The sequence below is a fragment of the Empidonax traillii genome, unplaced genomic scaffold, assembly GCF_003031625.1.
Source record: "Empidonax traillii isolate 1590-97213 ecotype Southwest subspecies unplaced genomic scaffold, ASM303162v1 scaffold50:size1795014, whole genome shotgun sequence".
Classification (NCBI taxonomy): domain Eukaryota; kingdom Metazoa; phylum Chordata; class Aves; order Passeriformes; family Tyrannidae; genus Empidonax; species Empidonax traillii.
Genome location: NW_020955243.1, coordinates 15421 through 43067, shown reverse-complemented (window position 1 = coordinate 43067; position 27647 = coordinate 15421). Strand labels below are relative to the sequence as shown.

The 27647-nt window shown below is 40.1% G+C and overlaps 3 protein-coding genes across 11 annotated transcripts in view; 2 read left to right on the top strand and 1 right to left on the bottom strand.

Annotated features, from left to right (window-relative positions):
• The window catches only part of FGGY (FGGY carbohydrate kinase domain containing), a 148109-nt gene extending 140592 nt beyond the window's left edge, over window positions 1-7517 (top strand). For 2 of the 4 annotated variants that reach the window (XM_027879030.1, XM_027879029.1), the window contains exon 17: window positions 7220-7512. In XM_027879030.1, coding sequence (XP_027734831.1) covers window positions 7220-7247 — 28 coding nt within the window. In that variant the 3' untranslated portion in view covers window positions 7248-7512. Of the gene's footprint in view, window positions 1-7219 lie in introns of all 4 variants that reach the window. The other 2 variants (XR_003570671.1, XM_027879032.1) reach the window with 2 other exon arrangements.
• A 137-nt stretch (window positions 7518-7654) lies between these two features.
• On the bottom strand, window positions 7655-9294 carry LOC114055177 (xylosyltransferase 2-like). 2 transcript variants are annotated; one of them, XM_027879037.1, is made up of 2 exons: window positions 9013-9294; window positions 7655-7827 (listed from the first exon to the last, which is right to left on the bottom strand). In XM_027879037.1, the coding sequence occupies exons 1-2, from the start codon at window positions 9246-9248 to the stop codon at window positions 7755-7757; spliced, it is 309 nt and encodes a 102-aa protein (XP_027734838.1). In that variant the 5' UTR covers window positions 9249-9294; the 3' UTR covers window positions 7655-7754. The 2 variants fall into 2 exon arrangements, with proteins under 2 accessions (XP_027734838.1, XP_027734839.1); XM_027879038.1 differs by lacking the exon at window positions 7655-7827 and adding an exon at window positions 8065-8171.
• A 171-nt stretch (window positions 9295-9465) lies between these two features.
• The window catches only part of HOOK1 (hook microtubule tethering protein 1), a 22842-nt gene continuing 4660 nt past the window's right edge, over window positions 9466-27647 (top strand). For 2 of the 5 annotated variants that reach the window (XM_027879024.1, XM_027879027.1), the window contains exons 1-14: window positions 9466-9589; window positions 13671-13756; window positions 15007-15079; window positions 15328-15378; window positions 15858-15990; window positions 16641-16708; window positions 17945-18007; window positions 18696-18779; window positions 21376-21542; window positions 22118-22258; window positions 23397-23598; window positions 24433-24543; window positions 24816-24903; window positions 24988-25048. In XM_027879024.1, coding sequence (XP_027734825.1) covers window positions 9539-9589; window positions 13671-13756; window positions 15007-15079; window positions 15328-15378; window positions 15858-15990; window positions 16641-16708; window positions 17945-18007; window positions 18696-18779; window positions 21376-21542; window positions 22118-22258; window positions 23397-23598; window positions 24433-24543; window positions 24816-24903; window positions 24988-25048 — 1379 coding nt within the window. In that variant the 5' untranslated portion in view covers window positions 9466-9538. Of the gene's footprint in view, window positions 9590-13670; window positions 13757-15006; window positions 15080-15327; window positions 15379-15857; window positions 15991-16640; window positions 16709-17944; window positions 18008-18695; window positions 18780-21375; window positions 21543-22117; window positions 22259-23396; window positions 23599-24432; window positions 24544-24815; window positions 24904-24987; window positions 25049-25629; window positions 25771-26308; window positions 26447-26554; window positions 26670-26959; window positions 26995-27119; window positions 27126-27554; window positions 27638-27647 lie in introns of those variants that run through there. The other 3 variants (XM_027879025.1, XM_027879028.1, XM_027879026.1) reach the window with 3 other exon arrangements.

The window sequence follows — 27647 nt, the reverse complement described above, 5'->3', positions numbered from 1 at the left end:
ATTTAATTCATTTGGAGGAAATTAAAAAAACCAACAACTAAAACCAAACCCCAAGTTCAGCAGCAAATTATTCTGAAAAACAGATTTAAAATTCAAAGATAGAGAAAGAATTCAAAGATCCAGAAAAAAACGAAACTTTTTCAGGAATCGGGTCCTTACGTTGATATTGCTTTCTCAGTGAACAGGTGTTCACTGAGGTCACTTTTCTACAGCTCAGATTTGCAAAGGAATTCCCCATGTAGGTACCTCATCAGGGGCCAGGCTTTGTAACTGTGACAGATTTTTGAGAGAAAGGAGATCTTTTCAAATCTTGACACATCTTCTGGCTTAAAATGAAAGCTGAACATTTCAGAAAACAGTCCTAGCAGAATGCTGCAAAACCAAGCCCATTGCACTAAACCTCAGCCATCAGATGTGAGACATTTTTAATTCTTGCATGCTAAAGAAAGGCATGAGGCACTGGTCAGTTTGTTGACTATGAAGCCAGAAGCTCCTGGGTATAAACCTTTATCTCTGTGCCACACCTCAGCTCTCAACATCCTCCAGCTTTACCACAAGGAAATTTAGCTTAAAGCATCAGTGGCGAGTCCATTCTCATCAGCATCTTTGAGGAGAGGGAATTAACGTTTAAAGAGCGCTTAGCAGATTTGAGTGCTAACGAACATTAATTCATTTTTCTATGAGAATATGCTGTTATTTAGTAAAGCAAACCTTGCTTTGAGGTTTGGAGTTGTCAGGAAGGTGTGACACTGTGTGACCCTCTGCTCACCTTGCTCTGACAGGTGAGCAGCTGCTCAGGGTCTCAGTTACAAGGCCAATTAAGATGACCAGGGAGGAGACACTGGACAGCTCATTAAAATTGTGTTCCTATTTTTAAATATTAACTTGATCAAGGGCACACTGCAGGTATTTTGATCACCTGATACAGTAGCAGCTTATCAGTGCCGTTGTGAAACAGCCCTAGAACTTGCCAAACACTTGTGATGCTTAGGAATTGCATAACTGCAGAATTAGGTTGTGTAATAAAACACTGTCCAATGCCTAAGTCGAGTACAGAATTTAAGCAGAAGGTCTAATATACTAAAATAATTTCAATTGATGGGCATTTATACTCCATAGGGGTTTTATTCTTTGGCATGCTCTGTGGTCCTTGAGAAAGGTTTGATTTCTGTAAAGGTGTTCTCCAATTTAAATGCAGCAAAATTAATAAGGAAACCTGCTCATGGCTTGGTTTTGTGCAGTGCTCACCATCCTGATCCTGATTCAACAAGGCACTGAAGCACAAGCTGAATTTTCAGCCCTCAGGTAACACATAACCTCTTACATGTCAGTAATATTGGAATAGAAATACACTTATAACAGCAATGATGCCCCTGGCATTCCTGCTGGAGCACTGATAAACTAAACAAAGCACTTTTCAAAGACTAATAACCGGATGGGATTTGTAGCATAAACAATGGTCCTTGTTAGTCACCAGTCCCCAGGGCATCTTCCTCACTTCGTTACAGATAAATCAGTAACAAATGAAATGCTGTGTGTGATTTCCTGCCCTGGCTGTGTCTCCCTGCTCGCGTGCCAGTGTGAGAGCTGTCAGTTATTATTTATCCATGGCTGTGTTCACATCCACAGTGTGATTTAATTACTTATTAAAGGTGCCAGACTGGCAGATGCGGAAGCTGGAGCAGTTTTATTATCCAGAGAAGTGACACGGTGTGAGCAGTAACATCCTTTCAGGATGTTCTAGGAAAATGCTTCACCACAATGGACTCCCCAAATCCTTCTCTCCAGCCTTTTCCCAGCTTCTCTGCTCCAGGTGTTAAATTCAAAAAGGCTGCTCACAGAGATGTCAGTTAGTCCTGTGGTTTTTAGATGGGAATGTTGATACCCTGGAAAATCAGTTTGAACATATTAAATCCATTTCAGTTAGGCCACTTGAACATTGGTTAGTATAACTCAAAAAAGGATCTGAATGGTTTTAATACAGCGGTGAAACCCACTCTAACTAAATAATAGCAAGAAAGATTATTTGTAAAGGGTGAATGAGCCCAGAGGATTTCCTTTTGCTGGGCTGTGGCTCTTCTGCAGTAACTCAGACATGCTTGTTGCGGAAACTGGAGGCTGAATTCTGCACTCTTTCAGTAAGGAGGACTTTGGGTCCATTTTTTTATGTCCCTCTAAGCTCTTCTTGGTTCAAAACTCTTCCCCACCCCTGGGCACAGCTGGATGCAGGAAAGCAGGGAATCTTCTTGCACTTCCATCAGTGCCCAGGCTTTAATGGGGAAACTGAGGTGAGATTTGGCTCAACTCAATGAATTTGACCAGAGAAAGGCTGCTAAATAACAGAAGGTTCCCTTCACACAGCTCCAAAATATTTTGAGAAAGATAATGGACACAAGAAAATCCAGATTTCTCTGAATCTCTACATTAAATCAGTCAATCCCTAACTGCCCCTGGCTAGCCATTCCTGTTTCCTTGCTGACTTTATTGGTCCCACCACATGCCTGGAAGTTGCAATCCTGGATCCATTTTGCCAATTATAGTTTGGGATTTTTTGGTGCTAGATCTTTGCAGAGTCCTTGAAGCACAACTGCAGTGCCAGGCACAGTGTTTGCTGATAATGAGCCTGTTGTTTGGCTCTGGAGTTTAAGTTGGCAAAAACTCCCATGCCTGAGTTATTTTTCACAGTCCAGTGATCCCACCAAAGCCAACAGGTCTGTACATGCCAACCACTGGCATTACTGCATTATTAATTCCCAATTTTAAAAATCAAGTTTCTGATCTACTCCACAAAGGGCTACCTAACCAAACACCGGGCCTGTGAAGTATAAAGATGGGGCTGAGAAGTACAAAGGTGTGAAACAGCATTCCTTGGCAGTGTTTTGGAGCAAGGCCTGTGTAATGGCCTTTGGCCATTTGAGGGGTTTTCGACCGAGACGGTTTTGCATGATGCACCCTCAGGGAGTCCCATCTGTGACCTTAATTCCATACTGGAATGAAAGACTGGGAGCTGCTGGATATGTAGGCAGGCTGCACAGAGTTCTGCTCAGATGAGGAGCTCAGCTCAGAACTGCTGAGAACCGTTCCTGTGCACAAGCAAAGCACGTCAGAGCAGCTGCCAGTGGAGGGCAGCAGGAAAGCAAGGGAGGAATCTATAAATGCAACCAGAAGGGACTGGCTGGTAAGATCAGACAAGAGTAACCTTTATCTTCAAAACGGACCCAAGTGCAGAATGTAATTTTGTTAGAAATGCCAGTAAACACAATTGCAACCCCCAGCACTGCTGAGTCTATTAAAGAGACTCGACCCCCTGCTGTAGGAATTGGCTTTCCCTCTTTGAGATGTACTGTATCGAGAACCTTCAAATATGAAAGAATGTGTTCAGAATTTTTAGGCTAACTGAAGCTTATTTTCCAAGAAAACCAAGACAAATTAGATTGATATAAAAAATGATGGGAAATCTGAACTCAGTTTTGACAGATGCACAGTAACTTGTTTATTTAATACATAAATACTGTAGTATCAGAACAATTCATCTTTCACTTCCCATACCTGTAGCTCTCCCGCTCTGTTTAGCTGTGGTTGGGTTTGAGACATTACTGTTATTCAATAGCAAGAGCTGTGACATTTTCATCCAGTGTTTCTATTTTTGAACACAGACTCTTCTTCAGCTAGAGAATACTATTTAAATATTCCATTTAAAAACATGTCTTTTAGTAATTTTTTTTACACCAACTTGCAGATGTTGAGAAAGAAATACCCTTCAGTAAGTTAGCTGTTAAAATAATGAATCAAGTTATTAACATTTTATTCAGTGAATCTTCTATGCTGATGATAAAGTTTATGAATAATAAAGATAATGCTATATAACTGGTACAATGGAACACAGAGTTTTGAAAATTATTTTGTTTAAAGAGATTAGAGGTAATTTCTCTAGTAGTACATACCAGTACCCTGGTACAGAATCAATCTACAGGGATTTTCTTTTTGGAAATTCAGTTTGTGATTTCCCCGATCCTGCAAAACCCAGGATTCTGAGCTTACTCATGGAGTAATCCCAGACTGTGGTGAGAAGTGAAAGTACTTGGACAGTATTAAATAAGTGTGAGGATATTCCCAGGTTCAAAATCTCCAGAATGGCCTTGTTTGGACACAAACCCACCTGCCAAGCTGGTGCCTTACAAGTCACCACATGGCCCCACGTCTTTGATGCACCTGTGGAAACAGGATCTCAAAGTGGGAATGTGGATTTGTTTGTGACCAACATGCCTCTGTCACAGTTTATATCCCAGACCTGCATTTTTTGTCACGGGCACCAAGTGAAATTGTATCTGAGACATTTAATACCTGTGAATTTGCAAAGCCAGGAGCTGTTACTGTGACAGAGCAAATGGTTCCATGATGTCAATGAACGTCAGCCGGAATGCTGGAACCGCCAAAGCCCCCTCTCACTTGTGACCTTGTTCAGTAAAAAAGATTACAGCACTAAAATAGAAGGGCAGATATAAGGGAGAAAGTAAATGAAAAGGCAGAAATAAAAAAAACATAGATAGGAGATTGACGAATGTTAGGGAATGACTGAGGCAGCGAGAGCAGGCCGAGAGGGGAGGGGACAGTGACAAAGTGGGGTCCGGCTGAGGAGAAATGATGTTGTACAGCTGTATTTTATTCTGCTCAAGTCACTGCTCTTAAAAGTTTCTGATTCTGAGGTGTTGCCCTGAGATAATCGAAGTGTTTCATTCCTTAGAGATGTTAACCATTTACTCTCCTGCTGTATAAGGCCAAAAGGTACAGTTCCAAGATCTAGTCTCATTTATGAGTGTAGGTAGGTAGTTTTCCACCTCTGACCTGCTTTGTCCCCAGTATAGCTTTTTATGGAATTTAATGAGCTATCACAACTATTGGCTCTGTGGCTCTATTTCTATCTTTTCTCTTTCACTTTATCAAATTATTTCACTGACATATGAGAAACCTTAAATAATATTTGTAAAAGCAGTTGCTATTTTTTTCTGAAACTGCTAATATAAACTAAATATTATTACTCTGTGTAAAAGGTATGCATGTGTAAAAATGCATTTGTATTCTGCATGCACACACTTGCTGTATCACATGGGCTAGGATAACTGTACCTGAAAGTTTGTAACCAAGGACCCCAGAAATTACTCCAGTCAAAACTAAATTAACCATAAAACAGACTAGAAATGCCAGCCCAAGCCTTCATAGTTTTAATGAGATGACTATTTCTTACCAGTATTAATTTTGTGGGGAGAGGGAAGTGTTCAGTGAGTTAAGATGTGCTAAGAAAAGTGTAAAGAAGAGCATAAACGGCTCAGGAATTCCAAGAATCCCACTGGGTTAAACATTCTTTTATTTAAAGCAAATGTTCTCATAGTTGAATGACTTCCAAGAAGGGCCTCAAGTGATGAAAGTATTTCCATCTCATGTGAAAATACTTGAAAGATGCTTATTCCCTGTGGAAATATTGCCACCTTTCAGCAAAGCCTGAATATGAGGCTCCTTCGATGAATATACTCTTGTAAAAGGTATTAATTTTCAGAATTAATATATGAAATATCCAGAATTCCTACTGTTTTGATAATAACAGATTCTAACGACTTTCATCTCCTAGAACAGCCAAATTAATTCAGAGTGTTTTACAAAACAGATACTTCAGTTACAGAGTGAAAAATTTCACATTCATCATCATGGCATTGCTCCCATAGCCTTCGGGTATAACTGACCTGGAAAGCACCGTGGAGCATCTGCAGGGAAAAGCAGTTGGGAAACACAAACCTGCACGAGACAAGCAAGGCAGTGAGATCCTCCAGCCAGTCACACAACTCCAGTTCACAACAGTGGCTTTTTAATTAATATTTTAGGATTTTTAGGTGTTCGGTTATGTTGAATAAACTCCATTTGATTATAATAAATTTTAAATTGGCCAAATTTGGAGAATAAACAGATAGCCAATGCCTTTTTCATGGAAATAGAATAACTTCCAATACACATAGAGCTTCACCCAAAAAGAAGTGGGAGTATATATGCCAGGAAGGTGTAAGAGATTGTGACAGAACATGAAGGGTGGTGTTGCTCAGGGAATACAGCAGGTATCAAATCAGTTTGTATTGTGTAATAATTCACTGCATACATTTTGGGAATTGCTTTCTAGTTTGTATATATGAAAAATTCAAACATGCCTCAACACCACAGAACACCAGAGGGCTTATGGGATGTTCCTAAAGCTTTTGAAAGATGCTTGAGAGGTGCAGACTTCCATAAATCAAATCCATGAAGCTGCTAAACATGACTGAAAAGCTGAGGAACATTTTTCATCTTATGTTTTATAATAGCAAGAAATGTGCAAGGAACTCAACTAACCACCAAGGGTCACTGTTTGGCGTTTTCACATCCTAATGTCTTTCTTTCCAAGTGCTTAGAAAATCCCTTTTAGATCCAGTCCTGTATATTAGGATTTTCCAACAACACTGTTTTTAAACTACCAGTGAGATGCCTGTGTGCCACACAAGGTGTGGGAAAATTCCAGTGTCTGGATGTGGGGCTTTCTTGAGGAAGCCACAAGTAATGTCTGAACTGAATACTGGTCATATTACTGGATACAATGACGTAAGTCCCATGGAACATAAAACCAAGCCCTTAGGAATCTATTTGATTTTTATGAATAGCAGGTAAATAACTGTACAAATGCCATTCTTCTGTTCTGTGAAGAAAGTTAGACAGCCCTCACTGAGAGACTGTCAGATGCCTTCTTAAGAAGGCAAGAGATGCACTATCAAAAGGAGTGGGCACATTTTAAATAAGTCCCTCTTGTGAGAAGTAATTTAACCTGACTTTAAAATGTAGTAACAGTGGATATCAGACAGCAGGAGACCGAGCTGCAGTCCTGGTGTGACGTGGAGTCCTGGCTGGCCTGCCCTGTTTCTAGGATGTTAATATAGGTCATAATCCTTGATTGGCACTAACCCAGAATGTGCTGACAGATATTCACAAAAGCTGCAGCTCACGAAGAAATCTCCAACCAGGCTTAAAAAATAAACTCAAACCACCTTATTCTGCATCAGGCACAGAGATCCCTTTGTTACACTTCTGCCCCATGGCTGAGCTCCCGGCAGGGCTGGACAGTGCTGTGGTGTTCCTGATGTGCCCTGAAAGATGTGGGATAGCTGCACTGATCTGTCTGGAGCTGTATTTTATTTCTCTGTAGGTTCAGACAAACCCTTGCTGTGTGCTGACACTGGTTTGTCTGGGTGAGTGCTCCCTCAGCCGAGCCAGCCGTCTGACCTGGATGCAGCAGCCAGGAGCACACGGGTGAGCCGATCTCTCCTCACATAATCCCAGATTACCAGACCTGCACAGCCTGCCTTGTTTTTACACAGCTCTCAGCCACGCTTCCTGCACCAGCCACATTCTCTTACACCTTTCTTGCACCGACATCCCTTAGGAATAATAATTTCTGGATACTTTTGAAAGAGGCCTGAATGGCCTCACGTGGTGCCTCCACCCATCCCCTCATGCCTGTGCCTGTCCAGGGACCCCATGGATGTGGACTGTGCCCTGAGGAATGAATTCCCAGCTTGGCAGCTGTCCAGGGACCCCATGGACATGGACTGTGCCCTGTGGACTGAATTCTTAGCTTGGCCTCAGAGCTGCCTCGTCACTGTGCACCTGCCTGGTGGTCATGGGACTATACCTGACCCTGGTTACGTCGCTGGGCCTCACCCTCACTGGCTTCCTGGGCTTTACGATGGCAGGAAGCGACTGACATTAGGATGTGACACTGCCTGAGAGGGAAAGGACATCAAATTATAGAACCTGTAAAACAATAAAGAGGTCTAAAATAAGCAAAAGGTAGTAGAAATTATAAAAGAGCAAAAATACTAAAAAACTAAAATGAGCATGCTCAACAGTACAAATCCCAGCACAGAACGCTGTGGAATTTTACTGTAAAAACCTTTTATTCCTTATTCTATTTTGAATAAGGATTTACTTTAATCTTCCATGGCAACCAAGTCTCTTTAAGAACCTTTGGTGAAGGAAACAGTTATAGTGTTTCCAGAAATCAAAGTCCACTCTTGAGCCTTTATCAATTCTGGACAGCACTTTGAGGGAAATAGTCATGTAAATACTGTCCATGTCATCACCACCAATTTCCATCCCTGCAACGTAAAGTAGAATCAGTAACAGAAAATTATGTATCTTGAAGAGTGGCTAAAAAGGAAGATATGATGCTTGTAACAGTTATTACTCAAGATGTTTAGTGTACTCTTAGGCTGCCCTAAACAGTGATGTGTTTAATGCCATTCTGCACATTCCAGTACTAACAGGCAATGTAAGAACCTTTATAAAACAGAATCAGCCAACAAAAAATAATGGTTCAAATAAAGGAGTAATAGAGGAGATAGAAATAAGTTCTTTTGCTGAAACAGGAAAGGGTCAGAATAATCCCATTGTTTTAGTGTAAGGTACTGAGATTTTTCTCTGGTGTCTGGGGCAGGGTGCTATAGAAGACAGAATCCTGAATCAGTCATCCACAAGATCTGGTCAAAAAAGGTAAGCTTTTCCTCTGAAACAAATATAGTAAAGAGAATGAACAAATGTTGGTGGTTCCTTTTTTTTTTTTCATTGAAACAAAGATCAAACATCAAAGTACTTCTACGTTTTAGCTCTCATGTCTTGAACTACTTAAGATGCAAAGAAGAGCGTGGTGCCTGTGTGGTGGTGTGTGACGTGCTGAGCAGGCAGGCATAGATGACAATATAAATTAAGAAAGGTTAAACTGCTGTAGCCCTTCTCAATCCGTCCCGTTCGGTGGGGGCAAGAGGTCCCACGTCCAGAAAGGTAAAAGCAGTAGCTCCTCACCCCTGTGCTTCAGCGCTTCCTCCCCAGGAGATGGACTGGTATTTTTGCCTCGTTTAAAAATTTTTTAAAAATTTAGCTGTTTTTAAGAAAAAAGCTCTGAAATGAACGCGTGTGGCGGGTACATGTACACTGACCTACCTGCACCTTAAGCACAGGTAATTCTGCACCACACCAGCAGCTCTCCACCCGCGATCTCCCCGGGGCGCCCAACCCGCGGCACCGCCGGCGGGCTGTGAGGCAGCAGCACCCGCCATGTTGTGACGGAGCGGCGCCTCCCGAGCCGGCGGGGGTAGCGCGGGGGCTGCACTCGCTGAGTCGCGGCCCATTAGTTCACTCCGTGGAGGGAGTGACACAATCCCGCTTCGCCCACGCATCACCCCGGGGCGGGCGACGCGACCCTCCCTCGGCCCCTGTCCCTCTGAGGGAAGCGGTGCGGCCGTGAGGGGATCCCCGCCCTAACGGGTCTCACTGTGATTGGCTCGAACACACCCCTCCTCCTCCATGATTGGTGAGGTTTGCTGTCACTCCCGGCAGGCGCGGGCGCTGATTGGTCGACGCTGGCGCCAGCCCCGCCTCCCGCGCGGGCGCGCGGGCGGAGCGGAGCGGGGGCCGGAGCCGCCGAGCGGGGGCGGCCCCAGAGCGAGGGGGACGTGGCTGTGCCGCGATGGAGCCCAAACCGGCGGACCCGCTGCTGTGCGACAGCCTCATCCTCTGGGTGAGTGGCGCGGGGGAGCTGCCGCCTCTGGGGAGCCCGCGGGGGCAGCGAGGAGGCGCAGCCGGTGGGGGCGAGTTCCAGCCGTCTCGTCCATCCCTCCGTCCCCGGCCGAGGGTCGGGCAGGCCGTGGGGCTGCCCGGGACATTGAGCTCAGAGCCCGCAGAAGGTTCCCGCAGCACCCGCGGGATGTGGATGTGGTGGCTGAAATATCCCCTGGGCCCAGTAGTGGTTCTCCAGCGGTGGCTTCAGTGTGGAAACTGCTCAGTGATTTATAATAATAAAAATAAATGCAATTAATTTGAATTGGCGGGCGCAGAAGCCTCAGGGCGTTTCACAGCAGCTGGTTAAAGCGTGTATTAGTCAGGCGCACCACACCTGGGTGTGGGGTGTTACCTGGGCCAGAAGCACCGGTTTAGAGTTGTGGAATCATTCACGTTGAAAAAGGCTTTTAAGGTCACCGAGGACAACCGTGTTTGTTAAAATCATCAGTCATTGCTTCCTCTTTATCTTTATTTCCAAGCTCCTTCCGTGACCTTGTCTGTAAATGTGGTCTTGCAGGTGCAGTGTTTTTGGTGAGAGTGAGCTCTGCGCGATAGAAATGCTGTGTGACACCCTGGCAGGGGAGGCCACAATTACCCGTGCGAAGGGTTTCTCTAGAAATAGCAGGTGCTTTGCCTCTGTGAGCTGTAAATCATGGAAAGAAGGGAGTGTTTTGGAAACTTTTAGGAAATCCAAGAATGAAATTGGCAGAAGTGGTAGCAGCAGCTACCAGAGTAGGTGGTGTTCTTAATTTCTGCATGGCAGCACAGAAGTTTTGAGGAGTTAAAGTTGGTAATAAATCACTGAAAAACAATTTCCTTCTTTCTTTTTCTCCTTCCGTTTTCCTACTAGTGACATTCCAAGCTTTTGTTGGTCTGTAGAATTTTGGTTGTCTTATGCTTACCTCTGTGGACCTGGGTTACTCTTTCTCTGTTCTGTGCTCTTTAACTTTGCCTTTTCCTCTCAGTAATCATGTAAGAATAATTCCATCATGACTCAGTTGCAAAATAAATCACTACATTCCTGAATTCTTTCTTAAAACCCTTAATTCAGCAGTGCTGAACTCCTTTATAATTTTTATAATTCCGGCTTAAAATATTTTAAGCCTAATTCTCGTTTCTAGTCTCCTCACAGTGCATAGCTGTAATTACATCTTGAATCTTTAAGGGAATGTAAATGGCACTTTATCTGGCCTTAAGCTGAGCTTTGTGTCAGTGTAAAGGAACATCCAGCCCCTTGTTCAGGTTTTTTATACAACCCTCAGCAGATGCATTGTGGTGATGTTTTTAGATTTAGCACCCCCTTTCTCGGACCTAGTTAACAACTTTATAGAAACTGATTGTTAACACTAAGATGTGTTTCAAACATCCTTTCACAAGTTGAACTTCAGTGTGAGTAATAGGGAGAAATGTGGTATAGGGAGTGAGAATGAAGTGCTGGAGAGAGAGCGAGCTCTGTGATTCTAAGGGTTTTTCAGTTTCTTTACTCATTAATAAAGCAAACAGATGCTTATGATTTTCTGTGTTCGACTGCCAGAGAGTGTATTTTTCTATTTTCATTTTACCAAATTCTATATTAGAAAATGTGCATTGTCCAGAGAAAAATGAGAGAATTTAAATAAAGACACTATCTGTTGTTTTTGCAACCCAGGTGTCATTGAATTTGAAATTCTGAGGATGATGCAGGAAAAACAAAATGCAGATAAATTGAATTTTGGGGGAAATGTTTATGAGTATCCATGAAAAATTGACTTGGGTAATACCTGCTGAGATGGAACTTACAAGTTTGTTGCAGAAACAATTTTCTAAGTCAGTAAACATTAGTATTTTTTCATTGTGTGTAGAAGTGGAGGGAAAAGAGTAATAGCAGTAGGTGCAGTGATGGCACTGGCATCGTTGGTGATGTAAACTCTGTCCAGTGTCCGAGTTTATTCTGTCAATATTGTGGGGTTAAGAATGGGAATGTTTGTTGCTACTTGAAAAACTGATTGCTTTGTAATCCCCAGTGTGTAAAATCTGGATATGAAATGGAGAAACTCAGCCCTACATTGTTCAGGTGACATTGAGGGCACACCTTCCCCAGGTGGAGAGGATGATTCCCGCTGGGCACTGTGAACACTTGTTTCATCTGCAGGTGTTTGGTGGTGGAGCTACAAAATTCACTTTTCAGCTGTCTAATTTGAGCCTAGTGCCTGTGTGTCTGAGAGAAGAACACTTGCTTCTCCTGTAGTGGCAGGGTGCATTTGGGCTGGAACTCACAAAATGGTTTTCAGTGTGAGTAGCACGTCCTTGAAGCTATATTTAGTAAAACTAAAAAAAATAGAGCACTGCTACAGCCCTGAAGTCTGTGGCTGCTTCTGCCAACCTCCTCCCCATGCCTGCTGCTTTCATGGGGTTTGCGAGAACATTAAAAATCCATTTTGAGGAAATGATTGGGCTGGCATGAGGTTTGGAGAACCCGTAATTAATACTTCTGCTCTCATATTATTTCTAGGCCCTTATGTGACTTTTAAATATATAAAGAAACAGACTGTCAGTCCTGCTTTATAATTAATTTTAATTAGCTGCTTCTATTCTGGGAGATTCTGCATAAAGCAGCGTCGCCTGTCGTGGGCTTTTCTGAGGCTTTGCTTAACAGGCTCAGGAGAAATGCTGGTACCTGTGCTTAGCAATTTCCTTGGTTTACAGCGGGGTGTATCCACGGGGCAGCATCACAATCCTGTGCTGGGAATTCTGGGGGTTCTGGGAAGCTCAGCCTTGGCTCGTAGTGGTGCCCGTGCCTGTGTTGGTGTGGAGGCTGCTGGAGTAAGAGAAACCAGGGCTGTCAGTCACAGCAGCTTTGGGTTGTGGTGTTCCACTTAATCTTTTATGTAACCTGCAAGGGATTACTGACTTCTCACTTCCCGTAATGCAAGATTTTTATCTGCTTTTTCAATTGAAAAACAAATGGAGAAAAAAAATAATAAAAACAAACCCTTGCTCTGCGTATTTTTCTCTTGGCTTGATTTGGCTGTTTTTGAAGCAAGCAAATATTCAGAGTTGTGGTCACTCTTTGTAAACACAGACTGGACAAAAACTGCCTCAAATTCTCACAGCTGTGAAACTGCTTTTCCATCACTCTGGTCTGAGTAGCTCCAATTCCCAAACACAAGGTCATTCACCAGTGTGTTCTGAAGAAGCTTGTGTTTCACAGAACGTTTGGGAAAGCCCTCTCGCAGATGAAAGATAATTCAGGACACTGACTTCTTAAACCTATTACATTTACAATTTCTGCAGTGGACAGAGATTATAAGGACCTGTACTTGCTCCAGTTCCATTTCACATACACATCTTTTAGCAGTACTAACTGCAAACTTTCTATTTCATTCGTAGTAGTAAAGAAGGTTCTTTTTTTCCTGTGGTGAACTGACATGTGTATGGAAGTGGCTCCCTCACCTAGAATAGTTAGTTCTGAGGTGATGGACTGTGGAGGAATAAAATATTGCAGCTCTAAATATACAGCTAATTCTGTCAAAATGTTAGTTATAGTCTTAGGGATAGCTTAAAAAACCCCCAAAATATCTAAAATGGAGAAACATTTTTAACATTGAGGTAATCCCATCCTACTTCTATTACTAAGTTCTTGTAGTAAAAGACTGGAGGTTTTTTTTTTTTTGCCCACAAATTTCATACCTTATTCTAATGCCATTTTTGGTTTAGGTAGTTATGGCCAGAACTAAGCACTGTAACATAATTGGAGGGATGGATAAATACAACTGTAGCTTCCCAAGTTATCATTCCATAATTTGATCTACAATAGAAGGTCTGAAAAAGGCATGAAAAAGCAAAGCGTGGGTGGTTGTACTAACTTTTTAAGCTACTAGTTATAACAGTCATAAGTGCCGAGATAATTGGGTTGGCTTAAAAACTGCGTAGTCCAAAAAGGATTTCAGCTGCCTCAAGTGAAAAGGCATCTTTAAGTTAAAGATGAAAAGGAAAGTGATAACTAATCTCCTGTCCTTTTGTCTGCTGAATGAGAAACACGGTGTTTTTCCCTGCTTTAGCTGCAGACCTTCAATACTGCTGCGCCTTGCAGAGATGTTCAGGACCTGACTAATGGGGTTGCCATGGCACAGGTGCTTCACCAAATGTAAGTTGATTCTCCAGTTTGAAGAAGAGGTATTTAATTCCTTGAGGTTTTTGTGTCTGACACAGGTAGTTGCTTTTAAAGTAGGCAGAAACTCGGAGTGGGCAGTTTATAGCAGAAGACAGAATATGCCTTTGTATTGCTGTTTTGGTGATGATGTAACGGTTCAATAGTAACATAATGGAGAAGGTGATGAGAATATATATATATGTGTATGTTTTTATATAAAAATATATATTTATACTGCAGTAATAAATTCATACTTAAGAATAAATAGGCAAGAATGACATGATCTTTTTCACTTTTCCCATCAACACTTGTTGTTGGATTAGATAGTTAAAGAGAAGTCTGCATTACCATCTCCTGCTCAAATTGTAATTTTGGTTATTAAGAAGTTACTCAACCACCAGGACAAACTCCCACCGCCCAAAAATCCCCTCCTGAGCTTGGAAGCCCTCCTGTCTGCTTGTTAAGATTTAAAAGGTGGTGTATAAAGACAGAAATATTATTTTTCCTGGAACATGGCAAAAATTGATTTAGGATTTGCTGAGGATTGCTTCCCATGTGTTTGGGGTACTGGGTTGCCACAGGCTCTGGTCAGACCTCTGTACAGCCAAGCTGGTTCACGTGCAAGTTGGGATAATAATTGTCCTTCATTAGGTGCTTTGAGACCAGTGAATAAACTGTATGTTGTGAAAGTTAATATATTGTTAAATATGCTGTGATTGTACTGGTTGGCAGCTCGGTGTGTATAAACACCTCCTGCAGCAACTCATCTTTATTTATGCTGGCAAAGTGAAAAGACTTCTGCCCTGGGAAACCAAAGACACAAAAAATACAAAATGCCAGTAGTTCAAACTGTTTTCTTAGTAAGTGTCTTTGGCAATTTGTAGTGAATGTTAGAAAGTCCAATCTGCAGGAATAGTTACCACACTTAATATCAGCACTAGTCAAAAGGGGATCATCATTCCGATCACTTTATCGGGTATAAAAATTCAGCATGGCAAAGATCTACACATCCTAATGTTCCAGCTGTTCCTAGCTCAAGCACACATGGAAATTCTCCCAGACCTGGAAGGTGTCTTAATGCAGCCAGCAGTTTGGGAATTTCCTATAACATAAGTTTACCTTGCAATCTCCAGGAATTCATGCCTCATTAGACACTGTAGTTCAACACCTGATGATTTCATGCTGGGGATTTGCTGTCTTATTTAAGTCTGTGCTTATCAAATAATCATTTAATTTTGTTTCAGAGATGTTGCTTGGTTTGATGCCTCTTGGCTAAATCGCATTAAAGATGATGTTGGTGACAACTGGAGAATAAAGGTATTTGAAACTGAAGACAGTGAAATTTATGGGGTTGGATGTTGTGGCTGTCCTGAGATCTAGCAGTCCAAAACCTAGAGAATTAAGCTCAGGCTTTCCAAGCCTATTTTAAATGAACCTGAACTGTCTGTTGATAGTTTTAAGTGCCTCCCAGCATTGTTGTGTGGGGATTTTCTGTTGGGATATTTCATCAAAATGAAAAATTTTAATTTAAATTTGTAACCTTGTCTTTCATGCACAACAATTAGTCCAGTAACCTGAAGAAGATACTGCAAGGAATTATGGACTACTACCATGAGGTATGGATTATTGCTTCACCAAGCTTTTTTTTTCTTGGAAAATGAATTTATCTTGAGGACTTTTTTGGCAGAAAGTGTATGTTGATTATCTGCTAAGTGGGAGGTCTGAGTGAATATAAAATTAATTTGAGCAGATGTATTTTAAATGAAACTCCTGGAGTGTAATCTGGAAACCATGTCTGTGCCCAGGTAAATGTCATAAGGGCTGAGCTGTAGAATCCTGTTGACTTTAGTCTGTGCATTCATGTTTGCTCTAGTCTACAGAAGCTTTAATCCTTTTGTACACAACAGAACAGACTCAGCAACCCCAGTCTAGGTTTTATGATATTCACTTGGAAGCTGAGAGCCAAGGCACAAATCCTCCTGGATCATTTTCTTTGCATGGCTCCCTGAGTCCAGATTTCTTACGTGATACCAGATCTTTATGTTGTACAAAAGTGGGAGTCTGCTTTCTCTCTTAATTTTTTTTTTTTTTCCAGTTCTTGGGTCAGCAGATTTCAGAAGAGCTTATTCCAGACCTAAATCAGATATCTGAGAACTCAGATCCCACTGAACTGGGCAGGCTTCTGCAGCTTATTTTAGGTTGTGCAGTCAACTGTGAGAGAAAACAAGGTAGGCACTACCTTAACCTGTTCGACAATCAGCAGACTTTGACAAGTAATTGCTAAGGTGGAAGAGATGTAGAAACTTTTTTCTTATGTGTCAGAAAGTCTCTATTCTTAATACATTACGTGCCTATTCTGAAACTGGAGTTCACTTAAAAGGAAATCTGCGGAAAACTTCTTTGGATAAAACTCAAAACTTTGTTCAACTAGGTTTAAAAAAAATAATCTGAAGCGTTTGAGGATTACTTGTACTTATTAAAATATGTACCAAGACCTAACATTTACTATTCAAATGCAAATCTAACAAATTAAATCAAAACTTACATTAGGAACTGCCTCTTGGCTCAAAATTGAATTGGTTATTTTCTCTCCCCATACCCGAGCCAGTGCTCCGTGCTCTGATGGCACTGCTCCTTACTCTGTTATGCAGAGTATTCATTTTTCCAGTTAAGAGTTTATAATCTCATGTGTTTATGCCATGTTACTGGATAATAATGCTGTTGGCTAACACTAGTCCTCTATGAAAAGACCACTACCTGTTCTGAAGGGGCTTTATGGATAATAGTTTCTTCTGGATCTTTCTGCACCCAGTTTATCATGTTACTCAAGCTGTTAAGATGAACGTGGTCATGAGTCACTGCAAATTGTTTTTCACAGAACACATACAAAATATCATGACCCTTGAAGAGTCTGTTCAGCATGTTGTCATGACAGCCATTCAAGAGGTAGGTAACAGTTCACAGCCTAATGATGTCAGTTGAGAAGTCCAAATGTCTATTTGTTATCTTTGACCTTTGCTTGAATGAAAGGATTTACAGGGAAGAGTGTAAGTACTTTCCTAAATCATTTGGGATGTTCAGGACCAAGAGGCCCCAGATTCCAACCAGGGGGTTTTGATTTTAGTCTCCTGTACCCAAACATACAACAAATACTTAAGATTTTTTATTCCACACAGGCAATGTATATAGTTCCCAACCACTGATTGTACTGGAGTCAGGTTCTGAAATGTCCCAGTGTTATAGTCTTGGTCCCAGAATTAAGTTGATTGTGTCTGTGAGGCTGCATTGTTATGGAAGGACCATTCCAGCCTCTGACTTACAAGCTTGCAGCTGCATCTCTTCCATTCTTGTCATGGTGTGCTCCTCCTCTTGCTGTAATTTGTTCTTAATTGGATCATCTTGGAGATCCAACTCATGGCTTAGCTCTGCAGTCACTCACATTCGTAAGCTTAAGGACTGAAGCAGAGTATGGAGAGAGGCAAAAACTAAATACTGACTTCGAAGAAGAGGTGGTGTGTGTAACTGCAACCTCATCAGGATATGAGTGGAGTTGGTAATAGGCTTTAAACCTCAGATTTAAATTGACTGGATAGTCTTTAAAGCTGCAGGGGTCCTATTGGTAGAAAGAAATCCATAAACCTCTTGTTTGTTGTCTTCTGATTAACTAAACTTTCTGAAGAAGGTCTAGAAATAATACAGTAATTCCTGAGTAATTGTTGACAGATAAACTGTGTACCTCTTTGTACTGGAGATCAGTGAGAGCAGTGTTAATGTTCCTATTGTTTGCTTAGTGGCAATTAATGGGGCACAAAGAAGTGTGATAACAGTTAATTTAATTGACTGAAATCCTCTTCTCTGGTTCACTCCATTTTAACTTGATTGAGGAATAGAAATAACTTCAGCAGATCACAGATCCATCCAATAAGATATTACTGCCAACTTGTTGTTGTTTTTTTTTTTTTTTGAGGGGGGAAGGGAGGGATAGGTAAAAAAAGACATCTTATTCTAGATTTGTTAAAATCCTTTACCAGTCATGAGATTGGTTTTATTACTATTAGTCTACTTTGACATTGAAGGAATGCAGTGATATAGTGGAAAATACAATTGGTACTCAGTAGGCAGTGAATTTACAGATATTTAACCTCTAACTTAACCTTTTTTTCTTGTGGCCTTTTCCTGTAGCTCATGAGCAAGGAAGTAACGAGTCCTTTCACCTGTGATGCATCAAATGAAATGGAACAGCAGGTAACTGCCTAATACTTGTTACTGTTGTAGGTCAAGCCTGAACAATAAGTTGGTTTCTTTCCATCCCTAAAGTGAAGTTGTTTTTCAGTGCTAATTAAATAAAAAGTTATCTGCTTTTCTATAGCTTCTTCTAAAAAATCATTGCCTGCTGTGTCATCTTCCTGGGTGGGGTAAAACTGGTCAGTGCCAGAAGGGGTGAGGGTACATCAAGGCTCAGCCATGCCAGCCTGAACCCTTCAGGTTATTTTTGAGGGGTCATGAAAAGTCTTGATAACCTTAACACTACAAGTTACATATAAAATGAAACTTGTCTTTACAAGTAGCTGCTCATAAAGGAGCATCAATATTTCTTTTCTAAGATGAAGGGCAGGCATTTTTTTAACAGGCAGGGATTTTGAAATTGTGACCACATGAATGCTCCTGTATTTTGTTTTGTTATGCCTTTAGCCCAAGTTGCTGTGTTTGCTGTGTTTCAATAATTTACTTGTTACATGTGGCAGTCATTGAGAAGACAAGAGGAATGAGCAGGGATCCTGATGTAACAGTGTATATATAGGTTTCTGTGTCAGTGTGTGCACTTGACATCCTTCTTAAACTGTTCATATAAGCAGTTAAGTTGTTTTGTAAACTACAACTGGGAGTACTTTGGATATGGGCCACAGTGATTGACTGTCTTACTTTTTGAAAGCTTAAAAGAGCCTTGGAGGATCTTCAGGAAGCACTGGCAGAAAAAGAAGAGTTGGCACAAAGATGTCAAGAGCTTGACTTGCAGGTAAGAAACAGCAAGTTGCTTGTTTCTTTAATATGTAATGGTACTGCTATTAAGATGCAGAATTGAAAGGCAGAGTGAATTTTGCATTATTTAAATTTCTGTGAGAATTCTTGAGGGAAAAGCAATCACTGTACTCCAAAATGCAATTACTGAGGAACATTTTCCAATGAAAGTGTAGGCTGAGGTCCTGTGCCAGCTGTTACCTCAGAGGTTCTTTATCTCTTAGCTTTGTTTACCTTTAGTAGCAGGTAGTGTTAAACAATGTTCTCATGGTTGTAAAAATTGCCCTTTTCATTTTTAATCACTGCTTCCTCTAGTCTTTTGTACTGTGTCCAAAAAGTCCACTTCATGTAATAATCGGTCATTAGATTTAATCACGGGAAAATGATGCTGCTTGAATAGGAGTTGATGAATGACTAAATTTTGAAATTTATCTAAAATTTGCTAACTTTTTCTCATGCACAATTGTAACTTGGAGGAACTACAGGATAAAATAATAGAAACTAATGGATCCTTGCTGACATTTCCAAACCACACTAATAATAGGCCTATTTTTGGTTTTAATGGATATATCAGTTAATCAAGTCACTCTTGAGAAAAAGTAGAGAGAATAAAAAATAAAGAGAAATTTGCATTTCAATCAACTTTTTAAAGAAAAAAAGGATCCATTTGTTACCTTTAAGTGTGATTCCTCTTTTATGGCACAATAATCTGAGAATAGAAAGAGTTTTATCTGGCAAGGCACTTCATCTCAAATTTGGCTCTGCACAAAGAGAACATTTGGGTTGCAGCTTCTTAGGGGAGCCAGAGGGCTGTACCGGCTGTGTGAGCATCTGAAAATGAACACCCACAAAAGAAGAGGCCAGTTTTACAGCTCTTACAGGCAGTGACAACTGAAAAAGTTGAATACTTGTATATGAAGTGGCTCAGAGCTGGTTGCCGTGCCCAGGAAGCTTTAGTGTTATGATGGAATTGATATTTAATTTTTCTTGAGGCAGCAGTAAGGCTTCCTTGTGGGAACAGAGATATAAAAGTGAACAGAATCTGCAGGAGAAGTCCCAGTCTTTCACCTGTCTCCCACAGACTTGTCTTTCCAGATTTATCTATTAATTAATTAATCATAGGTTATGCAAAGCCAGTTGCTCATAACATAGTATGGGACAGGTGAAAGGTGTTTGAGGAAAAGGTACTGCTGACTATAAACACAGGAGTTAATGACACCACACTGTAATACTGTGTTTACAATTTCTCTTTATAATCTGTGACTTTGACACCACTTCTGTTATGCTGAAATAATAAAAGAGAAAACTATCAGAAAGCAACTGAGAAAATATGTAAAACTTGCTCTGAGTTGTGCCATAGTTTGATTTTTAGGTTTTTTTAAGTCTGAGATGGGAGATGTCTTAACGTTATTCCTAAAGTCTGAATGTTGTACATGCTTAAGGAGTGGCTGAACCTTGAACATGAAGTGTTTTGCTGAGCAAGGCTCAGATACAATCTCTACTCACAGATGTGTGCATGTAAATAGTAAATGACATCTGGTTTGTAAAAAGCAGTGAACCCAGAAAGCCAGCACCTAATGAAGTGGTAGATTAATTACTTTTTGATTTTTATATCTGTTTGACTGATAGACTTTAAAATTATGATCACAAATTGTTTCTTAATATTGCATACTCTAGGCTGTCTCTGTTTCATAATATCATGATATGTTTTTTTAATTTTATTTAATTGAAGCCATGATATTGACTGACGCTTCTCATTTAAACTAATTCTTAATAAATTCACTTGTAAGGTCTCAGTCTTCCTTGATATTTTCCAAGAGTATAAGAAAGGTAGGTTTACTTTCTGATTCAGGAAAACATAACCCAAAAAGCATATTGTCCCTGTTTAAATGCCAGTTGACTAACACATGCTACGTGCTCTTGTGTTTGACAGGATGTTAAAATTAACACAACAGCTTTCACTAGAAAAACTTTAAAGGTTCTATCCTCTTAATCCTTCCCCGTTTTATGGCTGTTAATATACTTCCAGTGAAGTGTTGTATCCTCATTTGCTTAGCTGTGAGCACCCAGTACCTGACTGTTGCCCAGTGCATGCTCTCTCTGAAGCTGGCCAGGTTTTCTTTTGCGTGTGTGCTTACGGCGCCTGAAACCGCTTCCGAACCCGCAGCCATTCACTGCTGAGCACGGCAGTCCCTGGGTGTGCTGGCCATGCCATCCTGCTGCTTATTGTCCAGTACGAGCAAGATGGAGAGTAACCTTTGCACCAGTTTTGGAGTTTTTTGTACGGCGTCCGTGGTGTTTTTAATCGAAGTACCAGTTTCTCTCCATATCACTTTGTGTGCCTTTACCATGGTTTCAGTTACAAAAAATTGTCTTTTTTTTTTTCTTTTTTTTTTTTAGAGGGACTTTTCCTTCAGTGCTTCATAACTGTCATACACTAAAGCATCTGTATGCTCAAGTGTGCTCTGTAAAGCTACATTCTAAAATTTCTAAACGCTCAATCTTTTTCATAAACTAATTTGGTGACGTCCTGCTGCCTTGCTGTAGTTCTTTGGACAGGTCTTACAGTGTTGATGCTGTTTTATCCATACTAGGTAGCTGCTCTCCAGGATGAAAAAAACAGCTTGATGTCAGAAAATGAGATTATGAATGACAGACTAGAGCAATTAGACGACTCTCTTGATGATCCAAATACTGTGGTTGCGAAAAAGTATTTTAGTGCACAGTTGCAGCTGGAACAATTGCAAGAAGAAAACTTCAGGTATTAAATTATTTCCTTCAAAAATCCCTCACTTGTCTAATAAATCCTGAGAATTTCTCTACACTTTTGGGATTTTTCATCTCAATATCTTTTGCATTAAAAGCTTTCTAGTGCTGTATAAGCGTAAAGACAGTCCTTATATTTAAAAAGACACTGTTACTTGTAAAAAATATTACTTTGTAATTGGCGTAGCCCTCTGATACTTCAAATACGGGGAAGGAAGGCAGAAAATGAGTGTTGAAGCGATTTGTGTGTAAACAAAACAAACCCCAACCCCCCCTAAGACCATCATATCTCTTTACTGTACTCTTTTCTTTCCCATATTAATCTTTCTGTGGTACACAGTGGGGGGAAAATCACTTTTCATGTGATCCCTTGATACTGGTGTGGTAGATTTGTGGTAAACAATCCATTATGATTTAACAGGTAGACAGTAAAATGTTCCATGTTTACAGTACCATTTTTCTGGTGACTTAATGGTTTTCCTTGGTCTTATTTTTAGTAATTCTAGCACTAAATGAGAACTGTGTAATAACAAAATGTTCCTGACAGAGTTCCGGGTTTTGATCTGGTAGGCTTGAAGCTGCAAAAGATGATTATCGTGTCCATTGTGAAGATCTAGAAAAACAACTGATTGAACTGCAACATAGAAACAATGAACTGACCTCCCTGGCAGAAGAATCCAGAGCCTTGAAAGATGAGAATGATATTCTTAGGTATGTAGTAGGGGGAGCTTCACACACACACATATTAGGAGGATTTAATGACTAAATCCAAGGCTTTTTATTTAACAAGATTTTTTTGAGGTGTTACTTCTGCAGATCTTACCTGCGTGAGATCTTTGACAAAGCAGAGATGAAGTGGAAGTTTCAGGCAAACCTCTGTTGTTTGACAAGACTAACACATGGAATTTCTCTGTGAAGCAGAATTAATGACTACAGAACTTACAGGATGGAAAGTTTTTCATATGGGATGTTGAAGTTCTAATGTAGAAAAGCATATATACAGCTAGAACTTTGACACAATTTTGGTGTCAGAGTTCTAGGCCAGATTTTGGTTACTGAGATCATTAACAAAATGATGATGAAATACAAAATAACCTTCACGAGAATTTCAGGTAACATTCCAGCTTGTATAAACTGTGTAAAATACCAGACCACCCAAGAAATCACACTGTGAAAGCAGGTCTGCTATGCATAAAATAGTATCAATGAAACATAGAAAGAAAAGTGGTTTCAAGGGCTTAACTTACAGTGGTTCTTAAAAACATCTGAAACAAATCTTAACTATAGATTTTTTCCATAATTTTTGTGTACCAGTTTTTAATGATATGAGAATGCAGATATTAAACACAGATATTAAAATTAGTTTGAAATTTATGATTCCAGTATTTTCTTAATATGTGGATTTTGGTTAATGATAAGCTGATAATTCTTGGTCATATCTGCTAATGATCATTCTCATAGTGCAATTATGTTCTCATTGTGTATAATCCCACAGTGAGAACACGTGTGTGGTTTTCCACACTTTGAGATGATTATCTACCACGGGTGTAGTGCATTTATACTGCACCCCACAGAATTCCCTAGGGGTGTTTGACACACTAACCTTTGCTCGTACTTCTTGCATCCAACTGTCACTCTTACTCCCACTTAAACCCTGTGCTGATTTCAATTTTTATGAGCGAGTTTACATTGATTATGCATTTAAAAATAGAGCAGTAGGATGTAACTCCTGCTAAGCGTGTTGCATCTCTCTTTGAGAATAGCTTGAATGCTCATGACAGCAGAGTTGGGCTTTGGTAAGTTTTTGAAGAAACATACTCTGTGTTCTAATTCCTGTTGATACTTTAAGGGCTACTGCAGACAAGGCAAGTAAGCTGGAGTCAACTGTGGAAGTGTATCGGAAGAAGCTGCAGGATCTGAACGACTTCCGCAGGCAGGTCAAGTCGCTGCAGGAGACCAACATGATGTACATGCACAACACAGTCAGCCTGGAGGATGAGCTGAAGAAAGCCAATGCAGCACGAGCCCAGCTGGAGACCTACAAACGACAGGTGAGGCCACATTTATACTGGAAACATTAAATTTTCCTCAGACACTTGGGAACAGCTTCATGTAACAGCCCATGGGCTAAACCTGCGTCATCCCCTTAGAATTTCTTATTTGTGAAAATTCCTTCATACGCTGCCATTCACTTCTGGGGTTTTCCCTGTTTGTTAAACTGGCAAGCTTAACTGTGTTTGCCCTCTCAACTGATGTGAGAGTCTATAGTTTGCTTTTCTTTTTTAATCTCTTCTGGGAGAGGTTGTTCAGCTGTCACTGAGATTATTTGTATGGAATCACAGAATGGTTTGGGTTGGAAGGGGCCTTCAAGATCATCCTAGTTTCAACCCCCCTGCCATGGGCAGGGACACCTTCCGCCAGACCACGTTGCTCCAAGCCTCGTGCAGCGTGGCCTTGGACACATCCAGAGATGGGGCAGCCACAGCTTCTCTGGGCAACCTGTGCCAGGGCCTCACCACCCTGATAGGGAAGAATTTCTTCCATATATCTAACCTAAATTTTCTCTCTTTACAATCTGAACCCATTCCCCCTTGTCCTGTCACTACATGACTATATTCTTATATTTCTTCATGGAAATGTATTTTAAACTGTAGTTTTGTTTTAATTTCAGTAGTAATTAAAAGAGTTAAATATAAAAAGAAACTCCAAACCAACCAACAAAAAAAAAACCAAACCCAAAGCACATAGGCTTCTGTCCCATCTTCCCTCCCCTAAGCTTGAGGGACCAGCTGTTTTATTTTGGCTGAACTGGACAGGAGTGACTGTTTTAATATAGCTTTTAGAAGTAGCATCTTGCAATATTCATACAATGTTTTTATGAAAAGGTCCAAGAGCTTCATAATAAACTGTCTGAAGAATCCAAAAGAGCTGATAAGCTGGCGTTTGAAATGAAGAGACTTGAAGAAAAACATGAAGCTTTAATCAAAGAAAAAGAGGTAAGTCTCTCTAAGGGAGTTTATTTGAGCACCTAATATCTCTCTCAAATGCTCTGCTGGAGGAAAATCTTCTTGGAGTTAGTGTCTTCATAAAAATTGTGTGTGTATACACATATAATAAAGAATCATAGAAGCATCCAGGTTGGAAAAGACCTCCAAGGTCATCAAGTCCAACCTAAAATATGCATGTGTCAGTATTATTCCTGATTATTGTTACTTGCTCTTAAAATGGAGCAGTTTGACCTAATTCCACCTCAAATCTGTCTTGTTAGAGACTGATAGTGCAGTGTGATGCATTAAAAGAGACAAATGAGGAGCTCCGGTGTTCACAGATGCAGCAGGATCACCTGAGTCAAACAGGTATTGCTGTACCTTCAGAAGCGTTTTTATTTGTATTAGAGATTTCTTTGAGTGTATTAAATTAAACTTCCCATGTGATTTCAGGTGGGTCTCGTGTTAAAAGCCATGAGAATCTTGCTGCTGAAATTCTGCCAGTGGAATACAGGTGAGACAAAAAGGTAGAGGTTGTTTTGGAATGTTCATGGGTGGGGCTTGATGCTGCCTTTGGGAAGGTTCATGACTCTGTACCCCAGTTCCTGCTTTGCCTCCATGGTGCTTATTCAGACCCCCATGTAGCTGTTAATTATTATTTTCCTATACTACAATTTATTTCTTTCTTAAAAGCATATCAGATTGCTGAATGTAAAACTGGGTTTGGAGTGACAGTTTAAAACTTTGCTCTTATCTCTGACAATTTGCAAACGTCACAATATTTTAAATTAACTTTTAATAAAAAATTGCATTGTTACTCCAATTATATCATCAAGCAGAGCTTGATTTACACACTTTAGGGTTGGGAGAGTGAACAGGAATATTACTTCTTCCTCTTCACCTTCTGAATTAACAGTGCCTTTTTTCTTTGGGTTTTGGTTTGTTTTTGTTTTGGTGTTGTTTTTTTTTTTTTTTTTTTTTTTTTTTTTTTTTTTTTTTTTTTTTTTTTTTTTTTTTTTTTTTTTTTTTTTTTTTTTTTTTTTTTTTTTTTTTTTTTTTTTTTTTTGGTTTTTTTTTGTTTTGTTTTTTATTCAGAGAAATGTTTATTCGGCTGCAGCATGAAAATAAGATGCTCCTGTTGAAACAGGAAGGGTCAGAAAATGAGCGTATTGCAGAGCTTCAGGAACAGCTGGAGCAGAAGCACCGGACAGTGAACGAACTGGAAACTGAGAAAAGGTGAAACTACATCTTTAAACACAGTAACAGTAAAAAGGGATTTCTGGTATTTCAGAGTGGTCTTGTGGCCTGTATCTGTAGTGTAGCGCCACGTAGGAAGCCAGGTACCTTTTCTTTCACCACTGTAGCCATAAATGAGATATTGCTTTTAGGACATTTTTCTTAGTTCTGAATGATTCTTGGAAGTAGACCAAGAATGGATATAAACTCTGTTTCTAGAACTTCAAACTGTTAGACCATGGGATAAGGTCTAAATTTCTCTACAGTTAATGCTGAAAGCAGTTTATTAGAATATGAGAATTCTTGGTAATTAAGGTCTCTCAAAACTTACAATTATTCTAGGTATTTCACTATAAAATGTTCATTAAAGCTCCATGTGGTCGTTTCAGGAGAAGTTCAAGTCAAACTAAAAATCAGTTTCTTTGTGGCTTAAGTCCTGCTGGGTAGGCCCTCTGAAAAACTACTATCCAGACATGAAACAGAAAAATTTGTCTATGATTTATTTAGATAACCAGTAACGGTCTTTTCTTCCTGAAAGGCTGAATGAAGAGCGTATTGGGGGATTACAGCAGCAGATTGAAGATCTGCAAAAGACTTTGCAGGAGCAGGGATCCAAGACTGAAGGAGTAAGTAGAAGTTCAGGCTTTTTGGCCTTGAACACAACATACCTGTTTTGTTTTGTTTTCTTTCTTTCTTTGTTTTGTTGTTGTGTTGTGTGTTTTTTTTGGTGTTTTGTTTTTTGGTTGTTGTTTTTTGTTGTTTGTTTTTGTTTTGGTTTGGTTTTTTTTAAGTCCTTCAGTGTAACATCAAGTCCTTTGTTTAGATGTGCAGCTTATTTTTCAGTGTGTCTGAAAAACAGCCCACACCAACTGTATTTAAATTGAAAATCTCATATTTTGTGTGATTCCTTTCCTTCACCTTCATTAAGGAACTGTAACTCTTCTACATTTAGTTTTATCAGTCGATAGTGGTATAATGAGAGGGAGAGCTTTAAAGAAAAGGATGCTGGAATTGATTTCTGTGCAATGCAAAAAAATATGAAAGCAGTTACAGAAATGCAGTTTCCTTAGTATTTATTTGCTTTGACTTAGCTGTGCTAAATATCCTTGGCTGATTTGTTAAGGCACTTTAATGTTGCATGGAATGAAATACTGAAATATAACTGAATTTTAACTCTCTCCTTTCATAGTCCAGCAACCTGAAGCAGAAGTTGGCAGCACACATGTAAGTAAGGCACATGCATCAACAACAGCTTATTTATGCTAAATGTAGCACAGAAACTGCTTAAATCTTTGTAGGGCTGTCTTGTTTCTCTAAGCCACTGGTTTGAGAATTCTGCATAAAGTGAGCAAAGTGTTGGGGTTCTGGTTTTGTCTACTCTGATCATGATGATCTGGTAATACCAGTACCACTTAACTGTCATAACCACCACCAGCATTTTAAAGTGTTCTGATTCTACAACAGACTGCTAAAACCATCACTGTTATTGGGCTCAAAATATATTCCATTCTTCTGGAATGCTTCCTTCCTGCTAAGTAACCCCTGCTGAAGGGGTTTAATTGTTCATTTTTTCCTAGTTTTAGGTAAATGAGACTCAATTCAGGAGTCACAACTTCAGTGGTTCTACAAAAACACATAGTAATGTTTCTACTTAAATTCAGAAGAATTACCAGAGCTTAAAATAGTAATTTAAGCACTTCTGCCATCAAGTTTCAGCTTTCAGCTCTTAAAACTGCATAGAATTATTTGTGAGCTTAATCCTTAGTCCACCCTTTCATTCATAGGGAAAAGCTGAATGAAGTTCATGATGAGTTGCAGAAGAAAGAGGCTGATCTTGCAGAGCTCCAGCCTGATGACAGTCAGAACCGTAAGTTCTT